The 23,401-nt window shown below is 36.3% G+C and overlaps 1 protein-coding gene and 1 long non-coding RNA gene across 3 annotated transcripts; one reads left to right on the top strand and one right to left on the bottom strand.

Annotated features, from left to right (window-relative positions):
• Positions 1 to 3,341: 3,341 nt before the first annotated feature.
• On the bottom strand, positions 3,342 to 7,936 carry LOC128204191 (uncharacterized). Of its 2 annotated transcripts, none has more exons than XM_052905570.1 (6): positions 7,822 to 7,936; positions 7,377 to 7,407; positions 6,217 to 6,310; positions 5,550 to 5,689; positions 5,058 to 5,172; positions 3,342 to 3,581 (listed from the first exon to the last, which is right to left on the bottom strand). In XM_052905570.1, the coding sequence occupies exons 3-6, from the start codon at positions 6,300 to 6,302 to the stop codon at positions 3,416 to 3,418; spliced, it is 507 nt and encodes a 168-aa protein (XP_052761530.1). In that variant the 5' UTR covers positions 6,303 to 6,310; positions 7,377 to 7,407; positions 7,822 to 7,936; the 3' UTR covers positions 3,342 to 3,415. The 2 variants fall into 2 exon arrangements, with proteins under 2 accessions (XP_052761530.1, XP_052761529.1); XM_052905569.1 differs by lacking the exon at positions 7,822 to 7,936 and adding an exon at positions 7,661 to 7,813.
• Positions 7,937 to 19,991: 12,055 nt separating this feature from the next.
• LOC128204038 (uncharacterized) lies at positions 19,992 to 21,778 on the top strand. The gene is made up of 4 exons (XR_008256074.1): positions 19,992 to 20,256; positions 20,525 to 20,702; positions 21,009 to 21,075; positions 21,297 to 21,778. It is a non-coding gene; the product is annotated as an uncharacterized LOC128204038 (long non-coding RNA).
• Positions 21,779 to 23,401: the final 1,623 nt, after the last annotated feature.

Raw genomic sequence — 23,401 nt, 5'->3', positions numbered from 1 at the left:
ACGCCGGTTATCGGTGAAATAATGCCGGTTAGTGTTGGATTAAAGCCAATTGGTGGTTGAATAGTGCTGGTAAGTGGTGTATTAAAGCCAGTTAGTGGTTGAATAGTGCCGGTAGGTGGTGAATAACGCCGGTTAGTGGTGGAATAACGCCGGTTAGGTATTAGTGATGGAATAACGTCGGTAGGTTGTGGATTTAAGCCGGTAAGTGGTGGAATAACGCCGGTAAAGGATGGAATAGTGCCGGTTGGTGGTGGAACAATGCCGGTAAGTGGTGGATTAAAGCCAGTTAGTGATTGAATAGTGCCACCAACCGGTTAGCGGTTAGTGATGGAATAACGTCGGTAAGTTGTGGATTTAAGCCGGTAAGTGGTGGAATAACACCGGTTAGTAGTGGAATAATGCCGGTTAGTGGTGGAATAATATCGGTTATTGGTGGAATAACACTCTTTAGTGGCAAAATAATACCAGTTAGTGTTGGAATATTGCCGGTTAGTTGTGGAAAAACGCCGGTTACGGGCTAGTGGTGGAATAACAACGGTTACCAGTTTGTGATGGAAGTACGCCGGTAAGTTGTGGGATAAAGCCGGTTAGTGGTGGGATAACGCCGGTTAATTGTGAAATATTGCCGGTTTCTGGTGTAAGCTACGTTTGCTGCTTGTAGAATATCCCCGGTTAGTGGTGGAATAACGCCGGCGAGTGGTGGAATAATACCGGTGAGGGGTGAAATAATGCCGGTTAGTGTTGGAATAATGCCGGTTAGTGATAGAAAAACGCCGGTTTGTAGTGTAAATAACGTTGTCGAGCAGTTGAATAACATCAGTTATAAGAGGAATAACGCCGGTTAGTGATGGAATAATGCTGGTTATTGGTGGAATAATGCCGGTGTGTGGTGCAAGTAACGTTGGCTAGTGGTGGAATAACGCCGATTATACAGGTAGACTAACGCTGGTTAGTAGTTTAATAACGGCGGTTAGTTGTTGGATAAAGAACACGCGATACTTAGAAATGTTTTTTTCGCTCAAGGATATGTGCAAGACGGCCACCTATCATTATTGATTCAATGCATGTTTTTTTCCTCTTCAATGTCGCCATTTCTCCAATGACGATATTGTATGTGGTACGAATGCTCCCAGACTAAAAACAAGTTTAAAAAGCAGCAAGGAACTTGCCGATAAAATGGTAGTACAGGTCGTATCCGTGGAGAGAATGAAATTCATGTAGATACTGTTTGCCTTATTTAACGTGTAAGATTGTATTTTTTTAAATATTTTTTTAGCAATTTTACAAAAATCGTTTCCTTTAACTTGCATGCTTGACCTTTCTTTGGCTACCAATATATGTATTGTAAATGGTCGTTTGCTCGATGCCCTCGGGAGTTTCACGTGCTTGACACATAGCGGACAGAGTTAGTGAATAATTAACTTACGTTATTAGATAATTTTGATTTTGAAGGTTTTCTCCAATCAACTGTGAATAAATATTTTAAAATCGATACAAAGATGAAAGAGTCCGAAAGAAGAGCCACTTGTTATAAATGGGAACCTATTTTCCAGGCTAATTTTGTTGAATACTTGTCAACGAATTCAATGAAATCGACGATGCATGCACCGGTACGTTAACCTCCAATATCTACAAACTATCCTTGCAATAAAGGTAACAAGATTAATTTTGATGCAAAGCATCAAAGACGCCACGAATGTGTTTGAAAGATGACTAAGAGGAAGCAGATGCAGTTCACCAGCATACCAAGTTTGAGGTACCTAGATATAAAGATACAAGCATTCTTCAGTTATTGAACGAATTCGGACTTTCAGCTCAAGGTCACCACGACCTTGACTCTTGACCAACTGACGTCAAAATAGTTATGGTGCTGGTCATGTTTAAGGGACGTCTACCGAGGTCTCTAGGTCTGAGCGTTTTTAATTATTGATAGGATACTGCGTATTGTCAGCTAACGGTCACACGACCTTGACCTTCGACACACTGAACTCTTAAGCAATAGGGTTCATCTGCGGGTTTTGAACAACCTGTCTACGAAGTGTGGGGTCCTTGTGCCATAGTGTTCTTCATAAATCGATCGGAAACCGATTTTCAGCTGAAGGTAAACTTACGGTCACCACGACATTGACCTTTGACCAACTGGCCTACAAAGCTTAAAAACCCCGGGGCCTAAGCGTTCTTCAGATATTGATCGGAAACCGTGGGGACGAATGGATGGACGGACAGAAGATCAAATAACTTTTTGCCACTCTTTGTCATGTGACATTCATTCTGCCACTACGAATTTTGCATATCACGTGACTTTTTAATGCTAGAAATACTATATAGCTTTATATACTAATAATGTTCATATTTTAACTAAGAAGTAATTCGTTTAACTATTTTGTAAACAAAATAGTCACTTACACTGTTATTTTAATAAACTATTTCAACTGAAAGCTAAATTATATTAATTGAAGAAAGGGAGTTAATAATACAATGATTATTGCATAATTGGGTTACGTGCAGTTCCTACATCATATCAGCTATACCGTTATAATTAATGAATTGTCATTGAATTTTACCAAAGTTTACCCATTTATTAAAAAGCAGATTATTTTAAATATGCAAAAACATCCTCCGAAACCGTTTTTTCCCAGAGCTTTGATGAATCGGATGTAAAATCCGTAGCCTACAAGTTTGGGGACAAGTTATTAAATGCCCATTAATATATACAGTTAATCCAAAATAATAAGGACCCAAATATTTATATTGAAATAGCGATATTTCGGATTAACAATTGTCAGAGTTCGCGTTCGCGAATTATGGATGACGGGAAATATTAAGTCGTTAAAATTGCAATGTCGGTTACACCTAACCAATACGATATGTTCGGTTTGAGTGATATCTCGTATACTTGTTTGTTGAATTAAACAAAGAAGGAATAAAATAGGGACCGAAATATAATTTCGAAATAGCGATACTTTCGGCTAAACGGTGTTCGGAATAGCGGTGTTCAACTGTATGTCCAAAGGTCTGTAATAACGGTATAAGACATGTATACGTTTTTTGTATCTTTTTTCTTTAATCAGTTTATACAATTGTGTGTTCATAAAGGTTGCTTTTATCAAAGTTTTTTTAAGTTTTATTTTACAATAACAATGTTGGTTGGTCCATTTTGATCACGTGATCCTCAAAGGTACAACTTTGAAATTATTCCAAATTAATGACCCGATTCCACGCGACGTCATTAATATTAATGATAACTGGTTAATCCAGTCAGATCAGCTTAGACATACAAAATAAGTAGATGGGCAACACAATAAGAAATAAAAGGTTAAGAGAAACAATGAACTTACTGGTAAAAGTAAACTACTCTGCGTATATTCTTTATGGATTTCACATGTCAACACCAACAATTCAAACTCAAAAATCTTTAGTTACAAGACGATGAAACAAAGGGGATTAACGCGGCGTTGTACATTCGTAGCCAATTCTGACCAGCAGTGGATCGTATTGCGCCACCAATGACGTCACTTGTGCAATTTGATCCCAGCATGTTCACATGCGTTCCGATGCAATCGACCAATAGACCAATGTGTCTGTAAAAGAACGCACACATATATATGGAGAGAGGATCTATATAGAAAATAGGCATTTGTAAATAAAATTGTCTTTTATTTGGTTCAAATTATTAAAGTAAGGTTAATTAACGTAAACATTCTGCTGTAAAAGTAGTGGGTTTATGATTACCCGAACATTTCGAGAAAACGGGGTCTATCTTACCCACGCTTTTCAACAAATTTAACCAAACGATAAGGACAGAAAACCAAAACAACCGCATGCAGACGACTCTTAGACTTCCGATTAATCCGATAGAACCTACAGCTAATGCCGATCAGCTCCAGTAGTGGTATTCTGATTTGTTTAATTAGTAGTACTATGTACTTGGGGTATGATTTTTAACGGGTTTTTTTATATTTAATGTAACTTATTAACTCCCTTACACAGTAAAATTCACTTCTTCGTTTATATTTAGGTTATCATCGTCAACAGGTTCTATTTGACCTTGTGTTCAGTGATATTTGTTTGCAACAAATCAGGTGTGTTAAGTTTCCTGCCCATCTTATTTGCTTGAAACCAATCAGATGTGTAAAGTTTCCCTTCATTTTCTATCAATCATGTGACTGCTCACAACTTGCTGCAATTGAACAACTGAACAACTTTTCCAATTGGTCAGTTTTAAAATTTCAGTATATTTAAAGATAAAGATGAAGCTCATTAAAATCAAATCGACCTCAATGATGAAGATGGCATACCGTTTTTATAATGAGTTAAAACCCCTGTACACAACATGATTTCAAGTCCCTTTCTTCAAATTACAACATGTAATACAATTCAGCTTTCAATCGAAATATTTCATGAAAATAATAATATGATAAGTATGATTATTCTCTTTCAAAAATATTTAAATGAATTACTTCTTAGTTAAAATACGAAAACTATTAGTCTATAAAAGCAATATGGTATTATTTGGGTGAGAAAGTCACGTGATATGCAAATTTCGAAGAGACTTTTGCTCGCTAACTTTAGACAATGATTTCGGTTTAATGGCATGTTATTCATTGCGATAAATGCAATTTGTTTTATCAAAGACGTTAAAAATGTCAAAAAGGTTAAGAGAAGTCATTTCGGTATACATAGATTTCATAACTAAAAGAAACTGGGAAATGGCAAAAATATTCAACATGACGGAATTTTGTAGAACGATGCAATGCTGAAATTTTGGCCAAGGATTGCATCATTAAAATACAAGCATACCTAAAATACAAAAACAAATATTTTCTGTCCAAAAAGTTATTTAGAAAATAACGTCACTTTCTTGATTGTTTACATCGATTGTGACCAATGGTGACCCATGTGAGAATCCCTTTAAGTCACGTGATTCCTCACCCAGTACTATGTTAAGTTACAGTTGTTAGGGCTTTGTCGCTTTATACTACATTCAACATTAGTTTGCTTCTTCAATGAATCAACACAGTCGCAGTAAGTATATTAATGAATATTTAAACACTTACATGCAGACGTAATCGATGGGGACATGTTCCAATATGTCAATGTATGGACTGCACGTGGTGAAGCCAAACGCGCTCAGCCTGGTGTCGTCATTGCAGATGTCCGGTTCCTCGTGCACTGTAACAATACATCCATTAGGCATTTAAAGGAAATATAACGATTTAGTACGGAATCCAGTAAGGGCTAACGCGATTCTCGGCTCTAGAAAAGGGCAATAGCAAAACATTCACTTTTAAACTAATGCTTCCACATTGATGTGCGGGCGCTTTGTTTACCATAGCAAACGAGAACGTAACGAGAACGTAACAAAGCACGCATTTTTTTCTTACATGTATTCAAACTGCGATAGGCCAGTGAGATTGCGGTTTCCCAATTAGATTCCGTAGTAGTTGTTCTGTACACATGAGTGTAAAACAATCATTATTCTGTTAAAAGTGTTTTTATAAAGGGGTTGCTTTTAATCGAATAAACAATTAGGTTGCACATCAATTTACCCGTGCAGTTATCAAGAACAATGGCGGGAACCAGCGACTCCATAAAATACCGGGAAGTAGACATGACATCATCAATACTACATTGGGTTTTCTGTTTATCGGCAGCTTTCTTCAGACAGTTGGCAGACTCGGACACTAGTCTACAAGGTAAAGGTAACGTACAGCCGGTGACAAATGTACGTTTGCATTGGTTGTGGTGCTTAGGTTTACCCTGATTATCTGTTGGCAACCAATGTTTGATAATTGTGTGTCGGGCTTGAAATTGTTAACATCTTCATGGGGGACTAAACCCAACTCATTTTACGCCATATACATTTCGGTTTTGAGGGAGGGGCGCACGTCAAAAGGTTGCGCCCCTAAGTTACGCCCCCTCTAAGGTCAATTCCTGGATCCGCCTCTGATGCCAGGTATGGTTAGATATCTATGTTATATAATAAAAAATAGAACATTCATTTTAACAATAGTAGTTCGAGATCTTTGTTTGTAGGTGTGATACTTAATTATTTTTAATGATAAATTGAATAATTTTACAGTGGTAGTAAAAACTATGAAAACATGAATGTATTGTGAAACTTTGCTCTTAAGATTAATAATACAAGCCCGTAGTGCTTTTTAAGGTTTATTTTTGCACAAATAAGGACGGAGAGAAATGTGTCACGTAACATACCTGCATGTTGCAGTGTCTTCGGATGTTCTCCCCACGAAGCCAAGAACGGACAAACAGTTGATGGCGTTAGAATCAAGGGCGGTCATAGAGCATTCTAATGAGGAATGAGTAGATATTTTAAAAAAGAACGAATACATAGAAAAGAACTTATACACGTATAGGTTTGCATGCTATTATCTATAAAGCCCAGTAGGGACAGACAGTTTGAGGCGTCAAACCCGATATACTGAAGGTGGTCATGGGGAAGCCTGGGCTGACAGACAGTGGGTGGCGTCAGACCCGATTGACGGAGGTTGGTCATGGGGCAGTCTGCGGGAGACAAGACAGTGGGTGGCCTCAGACCCGATTAACGGAGGTTGGTCATGGCGCAGTCTGTGGGAGACAAGACAGTGGGTGGCGTCAGTCCCGATTGACGGAGGTTGGTCATGGGGCAGTCTGGGGGAGACAAGACAGTGGGTGGCGTCAGACCCGATTGACGGAGGTTGGCCATGTGGCAGTCTGCGGGAGACAAGACAGTGAGTGGCGTCAGACCCGATTGACGAAGGTTGGCCATGGTGCATTCTGGGGGAGACAAGACAGTTGGTGGCGTCAGACCCGATTGACGAGGGTTGGGCATTGGGCAATATGGAGGAGACAGACAGTAGATGGCGTCAAACTTTATTTGACTGAGGTTAGTCATTGGGCAGTCAGGAGAGATAGACTGTTGGTGGCGTCAGACCCGATGTGGCCGAGGTTGGTGATTGGGCAGTCAGGGTACACAGACAGTTGATTGCGTAAGACCCGATCTAACTGAGGTTGGTCATGGGGCAGTCAGGAGACACAGACAATTGGTTGCATAAGACCCGATGGGACTGAGGTTGGTCATTGGGCAGTCCGGGGACACAGACAGCTGGTGGCGTCAGGCCCGACCTGACTAAGGTTGGTCATTGGGCAGTCCGGGGACACAGACAGCTGGTGGCGTCAGACCCGATCTGACTAAGGTTGGTCATTGGGCAGTCCGGGGACACAGACAGTTGGTGGCGTCAGGCCCGACCTGACCGAGGTTGAATGCCACAGCCATAATAAACATATGTCTCCAATTACCATATAGGTAAAAAAAACACACAATCAAAATCAATGTTTGGAGTACATGCACATATATGGGTGAAACATACACTTACCTTGATTCGGTATAACGAAACTCCATGATACCTGAAAATAGTGATACACTTTGAAAACAAATATTAAAAATAAACTTGAAACAGAGGAATATTGTTTGTACAAACACATTATCATGTAACATTGTTTTACATTGATTTAAACGTTTATTAAACGAATATGATGTAAATCAAAACGTCGAAAGATACTCAAAACGTGTACAAAATTAATATAAATAATCGAAAAATATAATAACTACAAAATGACTCGCTAATATTAAACAACTTATAAGCATAATAAACATTACCTGTACAATAGCAATCAAAAATACAACCGTCACTTTCATAATGTAAATTATAATAATGACAAAACGTATAGAATAAATCTAGTTAGTTATAGAAGTATTTCAGTTCAAGTTACTTTCTTGTTTCAGAAATAATTTCAAGTTTTCTGTACTTGTTTAAATACCTTTTAATACGGATGTTTTTCATGTTTCCTCTAATACCTATCCTGGATTACAAAATGTTTACCATATCCGCGATAAGCCGCACTGACGTACGTGCATTTCGAAAGTGTTTACTTCAAGTGTTTATTTGATATTGTTATAAACAACATATGCATTTAATTGTAGCTATACAAAAGCTATCACAAGAAAGCGATAAGTGTCCCCGTTAAAACTTTATTAAGTGCATACTAGCTCATCAAAATGATCAAAAATAACGTATTCGAGCACCGCTTTGTCATAAACGTGTGCTAAGTTGTATTAACATACGTTAGATCTTTGTTCATTTTTGAGCTATTGCCTTTTGTTCTTTTATACTCTATTTTTGTCCGGAACATGACTTAAACTGTTTTTAGGTATTTATTTTATATATATATATATATATTTTAGGTATTTATTTTATATATATATATATATATATATATATATATATATATATATATATATATATATATATATATATATATATATATATATATATGATATTGCGGCTAAGTGCACGATACATTTGCAACAACTCTGGCTACTATAGTTGGTAACTGGACAATTCGGCACCAAACGAATTCGGCACAGTCAATTTGGCACCAATACATTCGGCACCCAGTCGACTCGGCACCATAAAGCATAGTCAATTCGGCACATAATTCAAATTATCTTTAACTCATTTTTTATCACTTTAATTCGTTATATGGTTCGTTTATATCAATTAAACTACCTTTTAAAAAAGATTCGATCATCCAATATGAGTATCATGTATCGTTTTTTTAGTAATAACAGATGGCTCAAGATTATGAACATCTGGGTTTTTTTGTTATACAGTGTATTTGTTGTGTTTTCTATATCTTTCTTTACGTCTAAAATTTCAGCGGTTCTTCTTTTAACAGCGTACGCATACATTTGTTTATTGGAGGATATTTTGCTTCTTATTTTTTGAACTATAATTAAAGTCAGTAAAACTCGTGCGCTGCGGGTAAGTAATGTTTACAAGAAACGTTCATTTTCAAAAATGTAATTCCAAATTACATAACAATTCATAAATTATCATAAATAGTCATTTGCAATTACAATTTTTAGTTAATAATTGAATATACGTGAAATTTTGCAAAGATTGGATCTTGAGCTGATCTTCCCTCGAGGAGTAAGTTCTTCGTGTAGCTAAAACGTAACACCAAATGGATGGGTAAAAACATGAAACAATGTTAAACCTATTTTCTCCATTTCGATATCTTACATTGGTTTGGATTTTTAGAGAATTAGAACAGATGTAAACGAACATTTGGCTCTTTAAAACCTAGGAGGCATACTGAAATGCTATTTTGTAGTATTCAAAATGAATGCATATTTTCTTATTTTAAAACAAATTATTTAATATATAGCTTTTGTCTAAAAAAAACAGAGATAAAAAGTACACGTTGGTTTATTACTTAAAGTTCACTTGTTTGTTTTTGTGACAATTATAATGTACTTTGATTCTTGTTAGTACATAAAGAGTGATACTCCACTGTGCATTTTCAAATGGGTCGATACATTGCCCCAATTGACTTAAGAAAGGCTGAAGCGCTAATTTCCCCGTCGTCAAAAGAAGTCCATAGGTCTTGCAGCTTCACGTCTAATTCCCTGTACACTGTCCGGTTATGGCGGGACAATGTGCTCGAACAAAAGCTGTATTTGGCGGCCAACTGTCTCGGCCTCACGCTGCAGCAATGGCACAAGAACGTAAAACTGCAAATTGCTGCGACCCGCTTTACTGTTGATCCGTCTATGCCATCCTTAAATTGTATATATTGGTATTAAACTATTTATCAAAATTTATGGCACGCGATCGGTAGTTTGTTTTATCTTTAACTTTAATGTTATGTTATGGCACTACATCAATTGTTCATTATAATTGCACATAATGTTAAGTCGGTGCAGCTGAAAGATAATGCTACTAGAATATAATGCTTTATTTAACAAGTTGGGATTTAGATTTTTGCTTACCTACGCAGTCATTGTTTGTCCTGACAGAATGACGATAGCAAGACTAATCGCGCACCGTCCAGCAAGGGTTGGACATCCACTGGTCGTCTATGTAGTCACAGAGAATCTCGAGTTTGGGGGATGAAAAAGACAACTTAAACTTACACTAATTTCCAAAAGAGGGGGTTCGTCAATGATATCGTCGGCATTTATACATGATTCCCTTTCCGAAATATTTTCTCCGCATGGCCCACACACAAAAGAACGTGTCTCAGCTCCATCTGTAGTTTAAGGCAGATAAAACATAATTATTTTTATGTATTTCTATATAGTATAACATATGTGTATGTAGAAAAGAAAACACATGAATAACAAGTACGTAAACTAAAACAATCACTTATTATACTAACAAAATACCCATTGGAAGTTTTTATGCAACAATATAATAATTAAAAAACAACTAACTTTCATTTTACATATAAAAAGAAAGATTTTACCTTCAAGGCACTGTTCATGTTGTTTTTTCCACATGATATACATGTCCTTCCCTTTTGCCTAGGCCTCACAAGACGGCGACACTTTATGCATACATCGTCGATCATTGTTTAATCCAATACAGTTTTCCAACAGCTAATCAGAACGTTTAACAGTTAAATAGAAAAATTCTACAACTACAACTGAAAATCAGTCTGACTGAATATATAAGCACACAAAAATCATTCAAAAAGTTGCCACGCGACCCCCCTGTACTCAATTAAACCATATGGTTATCAATAAACAATGGTATGTTAAAAAATTAATTTTCACACCAGGGGTTGAACGGATAGGGTTGATTAACGAGACACATGCCGACACACAATGACATGTGTTTCTACAGAAAATAATCTCATCACACAACAAATAACTCTGTAATAAATTTAAAGTCGTCTGTTTATTTTAATTATGTTTTAGTAGTTCATGAAGATATTCGATTTAAGTATTCTACGGAATAAGAAAGCAATTTGTCAATAAAATGATTTAAGTTTAAATAATAATTATATTCCTATCCGTGTAAATGAATTGACGTTTAAAATCAACTTTAGCGAGTTCATTTTTATAAAAATCAAATTAAATTGGGTATAGCATCTTTATTTCATTTTTGCAAAATACTTTCATATGTTTATTTTTTATAAAAAAAATTTAACAACGAAAGTTTCAGCATAAAGTTTTAATGTTAACATTTTTATTATGTCGCGTATATTGTTTGTTATCTCGACCATTCCTTTTGAATTCAGTGTAACAAAAAAACGGATTTAAATGCTTTTAAAATATTTGTACCAGTACTTAAAATTAAGAATACGGTACGGTATATCAATGACAATGAATACAGAAATAAGAATTGAAAACAAAGTAAAAAATAAAGTAGCTCTATAAATATTTTGGGGAATAATTATTTTTCTTGAAAAACAATTAAACCCTTAATGCTTAAATACATGAGCAAAACATAAAATAAAACGGTGCCGAATTATCTGGTATCCAGTCGGATGGTGCCAAATTGGCGGTGCCGAATTAACTTAATGCCAAAAAGGTATGAAAGGTATGTATGCCGAATTCGTTTGGTGCCGAATTGTCCGGAAACCCTATAGTTTTGGAGATATTGACGTTTGTTCATTTGCATTCTTTAATATTGTCCGGTGTGTAACAAAAGCCTTTGGGTATTGACTTCAAACTTCATACTCAGAGAGATCATATTGAGAGGACGTGCGGTAAACAGGAACTATAACTCTATGGGCAGTATTTCTTGAGTTGTTACCGATTGTTTATACTTGAGGATTAGTGCAGTGCACATGAAGCGTAACTCTTGCTACTGTTTTCTTTAGTTATTGGCCCTTGTTCATTTCCATACTTTAATTGTGTCCGAAACATTACTCCCGAGGTCTTTGAGGTAATAATATTCAGATATATATAATTGAGAAGATGTGGGGTGCTCAGGATCGATAACTCAAGTTCTTGATTTGTTAGTTATTGCTTAATGGTTGTGTTCATACCAATAGGCACATTGGCAGACAAACACATAACTAGTATTAAAATAAAACCCAAAACTCAAGCATCTGCATATTGAAATTAACGCTCGAACCAGAAGGCAGTCTGTGACTGCTTTTGCATTGGCAATAACGTCAAAACATCGTTCACTTTGAAATGTTCTTGATTGGTTTTTGTTTTAACAAAAGATGTATTACCATTATAATCATATGAATTAATACAAGATCATGTATGATTATGAACGCCAGCTTAATTAGGCTATAATTTAACCATAGATCATATATAATAGATAACGTTCATGTTATATAGAATCTCTAGTTTAACTCAAGCAGCTTACGGTGTAAGTTCTCGTCAGTCTTAGTTTAATAGTTATATATTTTTAATTAATAGTTAGAATCGACTGGTAAAGAACAACTTATCATTGATGTTACAAGTATTTTCAAACCTGTAAATCTGTAGACAAATCGTAACAAATCGCCCATCTCCGGCAAGCTTCGAGATATACTGACCTGATACTTGCTGGTCGGCCACACCGTTCACTGTCCTTGATAGCCGATGCTACTAGAATACTAGTTCTCCGCTGTATTTTCTTCCTGTTTGAGTCAAAGTTGATGTGTTTATGTTGGTGATTTTCCAAGCTGCACACAAAATTATAGAAGTACAAACTCCCAACTTTTTCAAACATTATCATCTTTATACATGTAGGCATGATCTCAAACTTCCAGCACTATGTATACATGCAGTCATGATCTCAGACATCATAATCTGTATACATGAAGTCATGACCTCAAACACAACCATCTGTGTACATGTATAGTCATGATCTCAGACATCACCATCTGTATACATGTAGACATGATCTCAGACATCATCGGTAAACATGTAGTCATGATCTCAGACATCATCATCTGTGTACATGTAGGCATGATCTCAGGCATGATCATCGGTATACATGTAGTCATGATCTCAGACATCATCGGTATACATGTAGTCATAATCCCAGACAACATCATTTGTATAAATGTAGGCATAATCTCAGACACCATCATATGTATATATGTAGGCATGATCTCAGACATCATCTGTATACATGTAAGCATGATCTCAGACATCATCTGTACACATGTAGACATGATCTCAGACATCATCTGTATACATGTAGACATGATCTCAGACATCATCATTTGTATTCATGAATGCATGATCTCAGACATCATCTGTGTACATGTAGACATGATCTCAGACATCATCATCTGTATACATGAATGCAAGATCTCAGACATAATCGGTATACATGTAGACATGATCTTAGACACCATCATCTGTGTACATGTAGTCATGATCTCAGACATCATCAGTGTACATATAGACATGATCTCAGACATCTTCGGTATACATGTAGACATGATCTCAGACACCATCATATGCATACATGTAGTCATGATCTCAGACATCATCTGTGTACATGTAGACATGATCTCAGACATCATCGGTATACATGTAGACATGATCTCAGACACCATCATCTGTATACATGTAGGCATCATCTCAGACATCACCAATTGTATACGTGTAGCCATGATCTCAGACATTACCATCTGTACACATGTAGTCATGATCTCAGACACCATCTGTATACATATAGTCATGATCTCAGACATCACCATCTGTATAAATGTAGACATGATCTCAGACATCATCTGTAAACATGTAGTCATGATCTCAGACACCATCATCTGTTTACATGTAGACAAGATCTCAGACATCATCTGTATACATGCAGGCATGCTCTCAGACACCATAATCTGTATACATGTAGACATGATCTCAGACATCATCTGTATACATGTAGTCATGATCCCAGACACCATCATCTGTATAAATGTAGGCATGATCTAAGACATCATCATCTGTATACATGAATGCATGATCTCAGACACCATCTGTATACATGTAGGCATGATCTCAGACATCATCTGTATACATGTAATCATGATCTCAGACATCATCATTTGTATGCATGAATGCATGATCTCAGACATCATCTGTATACATGTAGGCATGATCTCAGACATCATCATCTGTATACATGTAGTCATGATCTCAGACATCACCATCTGTGTACATGTAGGCATGATCTCAGACACGATTATCTGTATACATGTAGTCATGATCTCAGACATCATCATCTGTATACATGTAGTCATGATCTCAGACACCATCATCTGTATACATGTAGAAATGATCTCAGACACCATCATTATCTGTATACATGTTGGTATGATCTCAGATACCATCATCTGTATACATGTAGGTATGATCTCAGACACCATCATCTGTATACATGTAGGTATGATCTCAGACACCATCATCTGTATACATGTAGGTATGATCTCAGACACCATCATCTGTATACATGTAGTCGTGATCTCAGACACCATCATCTGTATACATGTAGACATGATCTCGGACACCATTATCTGTATACATGTAGTCATGATCTCAGACATCATCTGTATACATGTAGTCATGATCTCAGACAACATCATCAGTATACATGAAGTCATGATCTCGGACATCACCATCTGTATACATGAAGTCATGTAGGCATGCTCTCGGACACCATCATCTGTATACATGTAGTCATGATCTCAGACATCATCTGTATACAAGTAGGCATGATCTCAGACATAATCATCTGTAAACATGTAGTCATGATCTCAGACATCATCTGTATACATGTAGTCATGATCTCAGACATCATCATCTGTATACATGCATGCAATATTTCAGACACCACTATCTGTATACATGCATGCAATATTTCAGACACCACCATCTGTATACATATAGGCATGATCTCGGACACCATCATATGTATACATGTAGGCATGATCTCAGACATCATCATATGTATACATGTAGGCATGATCTCCGACACCACCATCTGTATACATGTGAGCGTAATCTCAGACATCATCATATGTATACATGTAGGCATGAGCTCAGACATCATCATCTGTATACATGCATGCAATATTTCAGACACCACCATCTTTATACATATAGGCATGATCTCGGACACCATCATCTGTATACATGTAGGCATAATCTCAGACACCATCATATGTATACATGTAGGCATGATCTCAGACATCATCATCTGTATACATGTAGTCATGATCTCAGACATCATCATCTGTATACATGTAGTCATGATCTCAGACACCATCATCTGTATACATGTAGGTATGATCTCAAACACCATCATCTGTATACATGTAGGTATGATCTCAGACACCATCATCTGTATACATGTAGGTATGATCTCAGACACCATCATCTGTATACATGATCTCAGACATCATCATCTGTATACATGTAAGTATGATCTCAGACACCATCATCACCTGTATACATGTATGTATGATCTCAGACACCATCATCTGTATACATGATCTCAGACACCATCATCTGTATACATGTAGGTATGATCTCTGACACCATCATTATCTGTATACATGTAGGTATGATCTCAGACACCATCTGTATACATGTAGGCATGATCTCAGACACCATCATCTGTATACATATAGGCATGATTTTAGACAAGATCATCTGTGTACATGTAGGCATGATCTCAGACATGATCATCTGTATACATGTAGACATGATCTTAGACATTATCTGTATACATGTAGTCATGATCTCAGTCACCATCATCTGTATACATGTAGGCATGATCATAGACATGACCATCTGTATACATGTAGTCATGCTCTCAGACACCATCATCTGTATACATGTAGGTATGATCTCAGACACCATCATCTGTATACATGTAGGTATGATCTCAGACACCATCATCTGTATACATGTAGGTATGATCTCAGACACCATCATCTGTATACATGTAGGTATGATCTCAGACTTCATCATCTGTAAACATGTAGGTATGATCTCAGACACCATCATCTGTATACATGTAGGTATCTCAGACACCATCATCTGTATACATGTAGGCATAATCTCAGACACCATCATATGTATACATGTAGGCATGATCTCAGACATCATCATCTGTATACATGTAGTCATTATCCCAGACATCATCATCTGTATACATGTAGGTATGATCTCAGACACCATCATCTGTATACATGTAGGTATGATCTCAAACACCATCATCTGTATACATGTAGGTATGATCTCAGACACCATCATCTGTATACATGTAGGTATGATCTCAGACACCATCATCTGTATACATGATCTCAGACACCATCATCTGTATACATGTAAGTATGATCTCAGACACCATCATCATCTGTATACATGTATGTATGATCTCAGACACCATCATCTGTATACATGATCTCAGACACCATCATCTGTATACATGTAGGTATGATCTCTGACACCATCATTATCTGTATACATGTAGGTATGATCTCAGACACCATCTGTATACATGTAGGCATGATCTCAGACACCATCATCTGTATACATATAGGCATGATTTTAGACAAGATCATCTCATAAATACTACTATAAACCTCAGGGTTTATCAAGTGCATAAACCTGTTTTTATTTCAACAATGCTCTATCTGAGGCTGCAGATAATTTTAGCTACCTTAGTGTGATGTTCAATTAAAATAGTAAATTTGACAAAACTAGGAAACATTTGCTAGATCAAGCAAGTAAAACTTTTTAACCACTCAAGTTAAGAAAAGCTTGTTTACCTGGCAATATTCAATGACATTTTTTGATAGTATGTTAAGCCCTATTTTATTATATGGTTTTGAGGTTTGGGGTTATGAGAATATTGCTATTAGTTCGACAAATATATTTTTTATCTTAAGTAGGCCACAAAGAAATAACATATACCCCGGTATTCCAGTATGTTAAATTGTTGGGGTTGACATGTCTGTGGTAAACTGAATCAAATAAGTTAAATTTTATATTGAACTATGTATAATTTACATGGTATTTTAATTGTGAAGGGGTTGCCAAAATAAAGAATAGTCATCCTAATAAATTATGTGAGGTAAAGTTTTTTTTATAATTGAATTCGGAAATCATTGATTTTCATCATATTCAGAGATCAGTATGAAATATTATCTGTCATGATTTATTGCAATAGATATTTACGCCCTAAGGATTGATATTTTTTGAGTCTTTTAAAGGGAAATTAAACTAATATTAAATCATTTCCTAATTTGCAGGAGACTAGACAGCTTTTTCTTTTAACTGTAAAATTTCCCAATTTCGACATTTTCATTACACAAAATTTCCCAAAATGTCTAGAGTCTTTTTCCCAAAATGGGCAGAAAAAGCCCTGCAATGATAAAAGATTGCTGACAAAAGATCAGATCCCAGATTTTCATATTTCTGTTAAAAAAATAATGTTTTTATGGCTTAAACCTTTACTAACAGTTTAAGAAAAATGCATAAAAAATCAATTTATGTACTTAAATATAAAAATCTGCGATCTAATTTTTTGTCAGCAGTTGTATATAACTGGTTTCCATGCATTTTTGCAAAAATTGGCTCGTTCCAAGACAAAAAATCAAAAAGTTGTCAGAGCATTCAATTTGTTAGAGTGCAGCTTTAAGAACAAGGTCATCATCACTGTATGATCAGAATCTCCAAAATTGGAATAACAATGTTTATGTTTCTTCAAAATGTTTGAACCATAGATTTTATAAAACTGAACCGAAACTAGAAAATTATCTACTATGTTTATCGAAAAACTGGGCTATTACTCTTTATTTAATGCCTTATTTTAATTTACCAGTAGAAAAGGGTCACCTTTAGAGCATTAAAAGAGAAAAAAGACTGTACAATGTGAAATAGTCAAGAAATAAGCAGTTACATGATCTTTTTGATTACAATCAATTTATAAATGTTAAACAGAAATATGTTCATCGTAAACGTTATCCCTATCCAAACATTTTGAACTTTCTGCATGCCAAACTAGAGCTATCACTGAAGGTGATTAATACCACCGAACGCCACCCTGATATGAAATTGCAGTCAACTATTTGGAAAGCCAACCTATAAATGACAACTTCATTTTATGGACTATCATCAGTCATTCATTTTTTATTATGTTTTTAAGTTAGAACAAGAGCTGTCACAGTATGTGACGAATGCCCCCGAATGTGACATTGACTTATGAACAAGGTCAGTGCATCTTGCCTTTACATGTCAAATACATATGGCAAGTCATTTTAAATTGCCTCTGAACATAAAAAATACCACCCATATTTGACAACCTACACTCTTATGACCTTATATTCAGCATTTTATTGTGAATAAACACTAATTGTATCTATCACCTTAGAGGTAGGGACATGGGTCTTGCACGCGACATCAAATTAAAATCTGTCCATACAAGAGAAAGTAACAGCCCGGACACGACAACCTACACTCTATGTCCTTATATATGCAGCATTCCATTGTGAATAACACAAAGTGTGACCTTAGAGGTAAGGACACGGGTCTTGCACGCGACACGTCCTCTTGATATGTTGAACACATGTGGCAAGTTATTTTGAAATATGTCCATACAAGAGAAAGTTACAGCCCGGACACGAAAACCTATGCTCTATGTCCATATACCCAGCATTTCATTGTGAATAAACAACTAAGTGTGAACTTGACCTTAGAGGGAGGGACACGGGTCTTGCAAGCGACACGTCATCTTGGTATGTCAAACACATGTGGCAAGTTATTTTAGAATATGTCCATACAAGAGAAAGTTACAGCCCGGGCACGACAACCTATACTCTATGTCCATATACCCAGCATTTCATTGTGAATAAACACCTAAGTGTGAGCTTGACCTTAGAGGGAGGACACAGGTCTTGCACGCAACACGTCGTCTTGGTATGTGGAACACATGTGGCAAGTTATTTTAAAATCTGTCCATACAAGAGAAAGTTACAGCCCGGACGCGACAACCTATACTCCAAATCCTTATATGCAGCAATCCATTGTGAATAAACACCTAAGTGTGACCTTGACATTAGAGGGAGGAACACGGGTCTTGCACGCGACACGTCGTCTTGGTATGTGGAACACATGTAGCAAGTTATTTTAAAATCTGTCCATACAAGGGAAAGTTACAGCCCGGACACGACAACCTATACTCTATGTCCTTATATGCAGCACTCCATTGTGAATAAACACTTACGTGTGACCTTGACCTTTGAGTAAGGGAGACGGGTCTTGCAGGCGACAGGTCATCTTGGTATGTGGAACACATGTGGCAAGTTATTTTAAAATCTGTCCATACAAGGGAAAGTTACAGCCCGGACACGACAACCTATGCTCTATGTCCTTATATGCAGCACTCCATTGTAAATAAACACTTACGTGTGACCTTGACCTTAGAGGTAGGAACACGGGTCTTGCACGCGACACGTCGTCTTGGTATGTGGAACACATGTGGCACGTTATTTTACAATCTGTCCATACAAGGGAAAGTTATAGCCCGGACACGACAACCTATGCTCCACTGTGAATAAACACTAAGTGTGACCTTGACCTTAGAGGTATGAACATGGGTCTTGCACGTGACATGTCGTCTTGGTATGTGGAACACATGTGGCAAGTTATTTTAAAATCTGTCCATACAAGGGAAAGTTACAGCCCGGACACGAGTTATTGAGGCGGACACACGGACTGACGCACGGTGCCATTTTAATATGCCCACCTTTGGGGGCATAAAAAAGGCTTTAAACAATATCAGTGATGCTAATACTGAGATGTTAAAACTGATATATTTGATGTTCTAAAGCACAGAATATACGATTGCCTACGACCATCTATAAATGAGTTAAGTTACTTTTTTACCAGTAGTTTAAAAGTAATGGTTTATATATGGATGGGGTTATTTTTGTTTTGTACAATTTCCGATTGTTATTGTTAAAATTAGAAAATAACACTTTTATAATAGTTTTCAAGTTATGCTCCGGACAAGAAAATGTAACAAAGGGCAGTAACTCTGTAATTATCTGAAACATAATTGCGGTTCCTGTGCACTGCACTTTCTCGCATACATCGATCCGACCTGTCAATCAAACTAATCATTATTGACCAATGAGAAAGCTGCAAATTATTCACTGAGTCCCGTCCGTCATCTTTACCCACACACACAGCAGCGATAACTGTTTACAACCGGACATTTTATTGAAGTTTTAAGACTTATTTGTGAAAATGGTTAAACGATGCGGATGGGGAAAATGTTATGCGGATGAAAGGTATCCGGAGGGACTAAATGGAGGCCGATTTAAACGATTTCCGACCTATAAGCCGACATTTAGAAATGCAAATGCTGGATTAAAGCCTGTGGACGGCCACACGATAAACTGAATGTTAACAGGAGAAAACAGCACGAAGATGTCTGCTCGAAGGTTAGTAAATTAAATTTGGTTTTATCGTAAAACGATCTAAAAACAAACATTTCAATTATAATTCTGAATTCTGCAAATGTTTATTTTGCTTACTTTCTTGTGTCCTAAATATTGACCTCCATGATCATGCTAGTTGAAACCTTGAACAGTTTCCATCAGGTTATGAATGTGTCAAGTTAAAACTACTGTTTTATTGTATAATATGTTACTGACTGACATTGTGGAGTCTTGTCACACTAATTATATTTTACTATTATGCATATTTAAGCACTTTCATGGAGGATATGGACCATCTAAAGAGTATCCTGACCCATTATCAGCTGATGGCTGGAGAATAACATCTTCAAGAAAACTCCCCACAAAGCGGTCACTTGGAAAGGAAACTTATGGCAGCATTTATACACAAAATGCAAGTGTATGCATTTAATACAAGATATCACATGCCTGTACGTTAGAGTTTTATTTATCTTTATTGAGTGCGCGAAAGACTTGAATAACATGTACCATGTAGGATAAATTGCAAAACTGACTGTATTATTTTGTAGACTTCTACTTATTTTTAAAATGCCACTGTTCCATTTTCAATACAAAACAACAGCATTATAGTTACATATATTTTAATACAAGTATTTTGCATGTTACAGAACAGAACACTCAAAAGAACTGAAGAGAACATTATTACACGGAAATTATACAGTTTTTTTGTGTAAATTTGCATATAAATATATCAACATTACAACAATTTCTTTCAGAGAAAAGCTGGTCCAGGATCCTGCAGACACTGTACCAGGAGTAGAAACACAGACCGAATGTCCATGTGTAAGTGAAACCAACACTCTAACAATGCCTGTGATCTTGTTGTCAGTTCTGTTTTTCTTGGTCTTCACAGGATGTGTGGTAATTTAATGGTGTGAACTCTTTCGGTAAATCAATTGGTGCTGCATTTAAAACAGAGATATTCCCACACTCTTGAGAAATGGTAGGAGTCAGTTTTAAACATCTTGTCTTAAATGTAAAATTTATTATGCATTTATTTTCAGGGACATCACCTTTGGATATGTTTGCACTTATCGCTCAGAATGCTTCCCTAAAAGAACAGTTGTCACAAAAAGAAGTCCAAGTTGAAGAATTACAGTTTGCACTTTCATCAAAGTGTTGTGAAATTCAGATTTTAAAGCAACTGGTGGGAATATAAACAAACTGTAAATGTCGATATAGTTCTGCTCAAAGAAGCAAGAGTTAAAATTTGTTTACATATTATACAGCAATCATATGATTTTATTTCTGCTTCTTTGATATAATTGAATAACTGTTAGTTTATTCATGTTTGGAATAAAGCATTGTAAAGTGAATTGTGTGTTTGTAGTTCATTTATCTAATTAAATTTAAAATTTGTAAACTTGGTCTGTGTATCTATCTGGCAAAAGACAGGTTTCTTATTCTGACTGTGCTACTATGACTTGGTTCACTGGAACTGGCTTGATCTTTAATCCCTTTGGCACATTCCATTGTTGGGGAATACTTGCAACCACCTGTGAACAATGACCGCTCAATCTATAAAAAAATGAAAACAGAGATTGTTGACAGAAGTTATCAAAACAAAATCATGATATCATGCTGTAAAATTGGCATGTGTTTATCCTACACTGACCCGTGAAGTATCATTTGACTTTCCAGATGTTAAATGTCTAAAACGAGGCAGTAACTAGAAATATGAAAACCAATAAATTGAAATACAACACACAGTATATTACTTCTTTCTCTACTTGACGACTTGCAATTATTTTTTTCGCATTCCGTATTACGGCATGAAATGTAAAAGACATGGCGATCCAAAATTGCTTATATTACACAATGTATATTTAAGAATAAAGCTACTAGTATAATAAAATGTGTTAAATACAATTGGAAATCCACATACCCTGCCTTTCATGAGCAATACATATATCGTATGGAATCCCTCTCCACATCAACACTTAACATATGAGGCTTGTCGTTTTTTCTCATTGAAGGCCAGCATCTTGCGGTTACATGGCAGACACTTTCCTCTTCCAAAACTTTAATGTCATGAACATAACCTTGTAGAAAGTAATTTAATCCCTTATTAACAACCTTTCCCGATAATTTGGCCTAATTTGGTAAATATTTAATTGATATATTGTCCGGAATCTTCGCAAGAGAACCGGATTCTGATGCTTTCGTAGCAGCGAGAGCCGCCATTTTGAATTTACGCTTGCGGCGCGTAGTAACAATATCTAAGGGGGCGGAGCTTATTTTGGCATCTCGGATCGATGTATTATATGATCTATCACTGTATGAAGCTTTATTAAATTCCATCCAATAGTTTTCAAGTTATGCCCGGGACAAGAAAAAAGTATTAAAGGCCATAACTCTTTTATTAGGTAAAATAGAGTTATGGTTCTTTTGCACTGCACTTCCTCTCATTGTGCTTTACCATTGTTATAAAGTTTCAATAAATACCATCTAATAGTTTGCAAGTTAATGTCTGGAGAAAAAATTGACAGCAAAAAACAAATAAAGGGCAATAACTCAGTAATTAGGTAAAGTAAAGTTATGGTTCTTGAACACTGCACTTCCTCTCATTATGCTTTACCATTGTATGAAGTTCCAATGAATTCCATCCAGTACTTTTCAAGTAATACTCCGGACAAAAAAAGTAACAAAGGGCAATAACTCAGTAATAAGCAAGAATAGAGTTATGGTTATTGTACACTGCACTTCCTCTCATTATGCTCTACCATTGTATGAAGTTTAATCCAATTCCATCCAGTAGTTTTTAAGTTATGCTCCGGATAAGGTAAATTGCAACGGACCGACCGACAAACCGACCGACTGACCACAGAGTGACTCCAATATACCCCCTTCAAACTTCTTTTGTCACGGGTATAATTAATAATGCTGAACGAGTCATCTTTCTTATATACATTCTAAAATTAAGAATTAAGGGGTTAAATGTTTTACTGGAATATCCCTAAGATTGCTTGTGTTTAAATTCCTGTTAATCTGTTGTCGGATATAAAGTGCGCATGCGCAGGAATGGCGCATATTTTGAATATCTGGTAAAAATTAGTGGAAAAAATGGATTTTAACAGGATAAGAGAGGATTACTTGTGATAATTTTGTG

This window comes from Mya arenaria, chromosome 10 (assembly GCF_026914265.1).
Source record: "Mya arenaria isolate MELC-2E11 chromosome 10, ASM2691426v1".
Lineage (NCBI taxonomy): Eukaryota > Metazoa > Mollusca > Bivalvia > Myida > Myidae > Mya > Mya arenaria.
This window is presented reverse-complemented; position numbering and strand designations above follow the sequence as displayed.

Coding starts and splice junctions, on each gene's coding strand:
- LOC128204191 (XM_052905569.1), bottom strand. CDS start 7,699: ATGAAAGTGACGGTTGTATTTTTGATTGCTATTGTACAG. Junction 6,311..7,376: donor TTTCGTTATACCGAATCAAG/GTAAGTGTATGT, acceptor ATTCCTCATTAG/AATGCTCTATGACCGCCCTT. Junction 3,582..5,057: donor CCCATCGATTACGTCTGCAT/GTAAGTGTTTAA, acceptor GTTCTTTTACAG/ACACATTGGTCTATTGGTCG.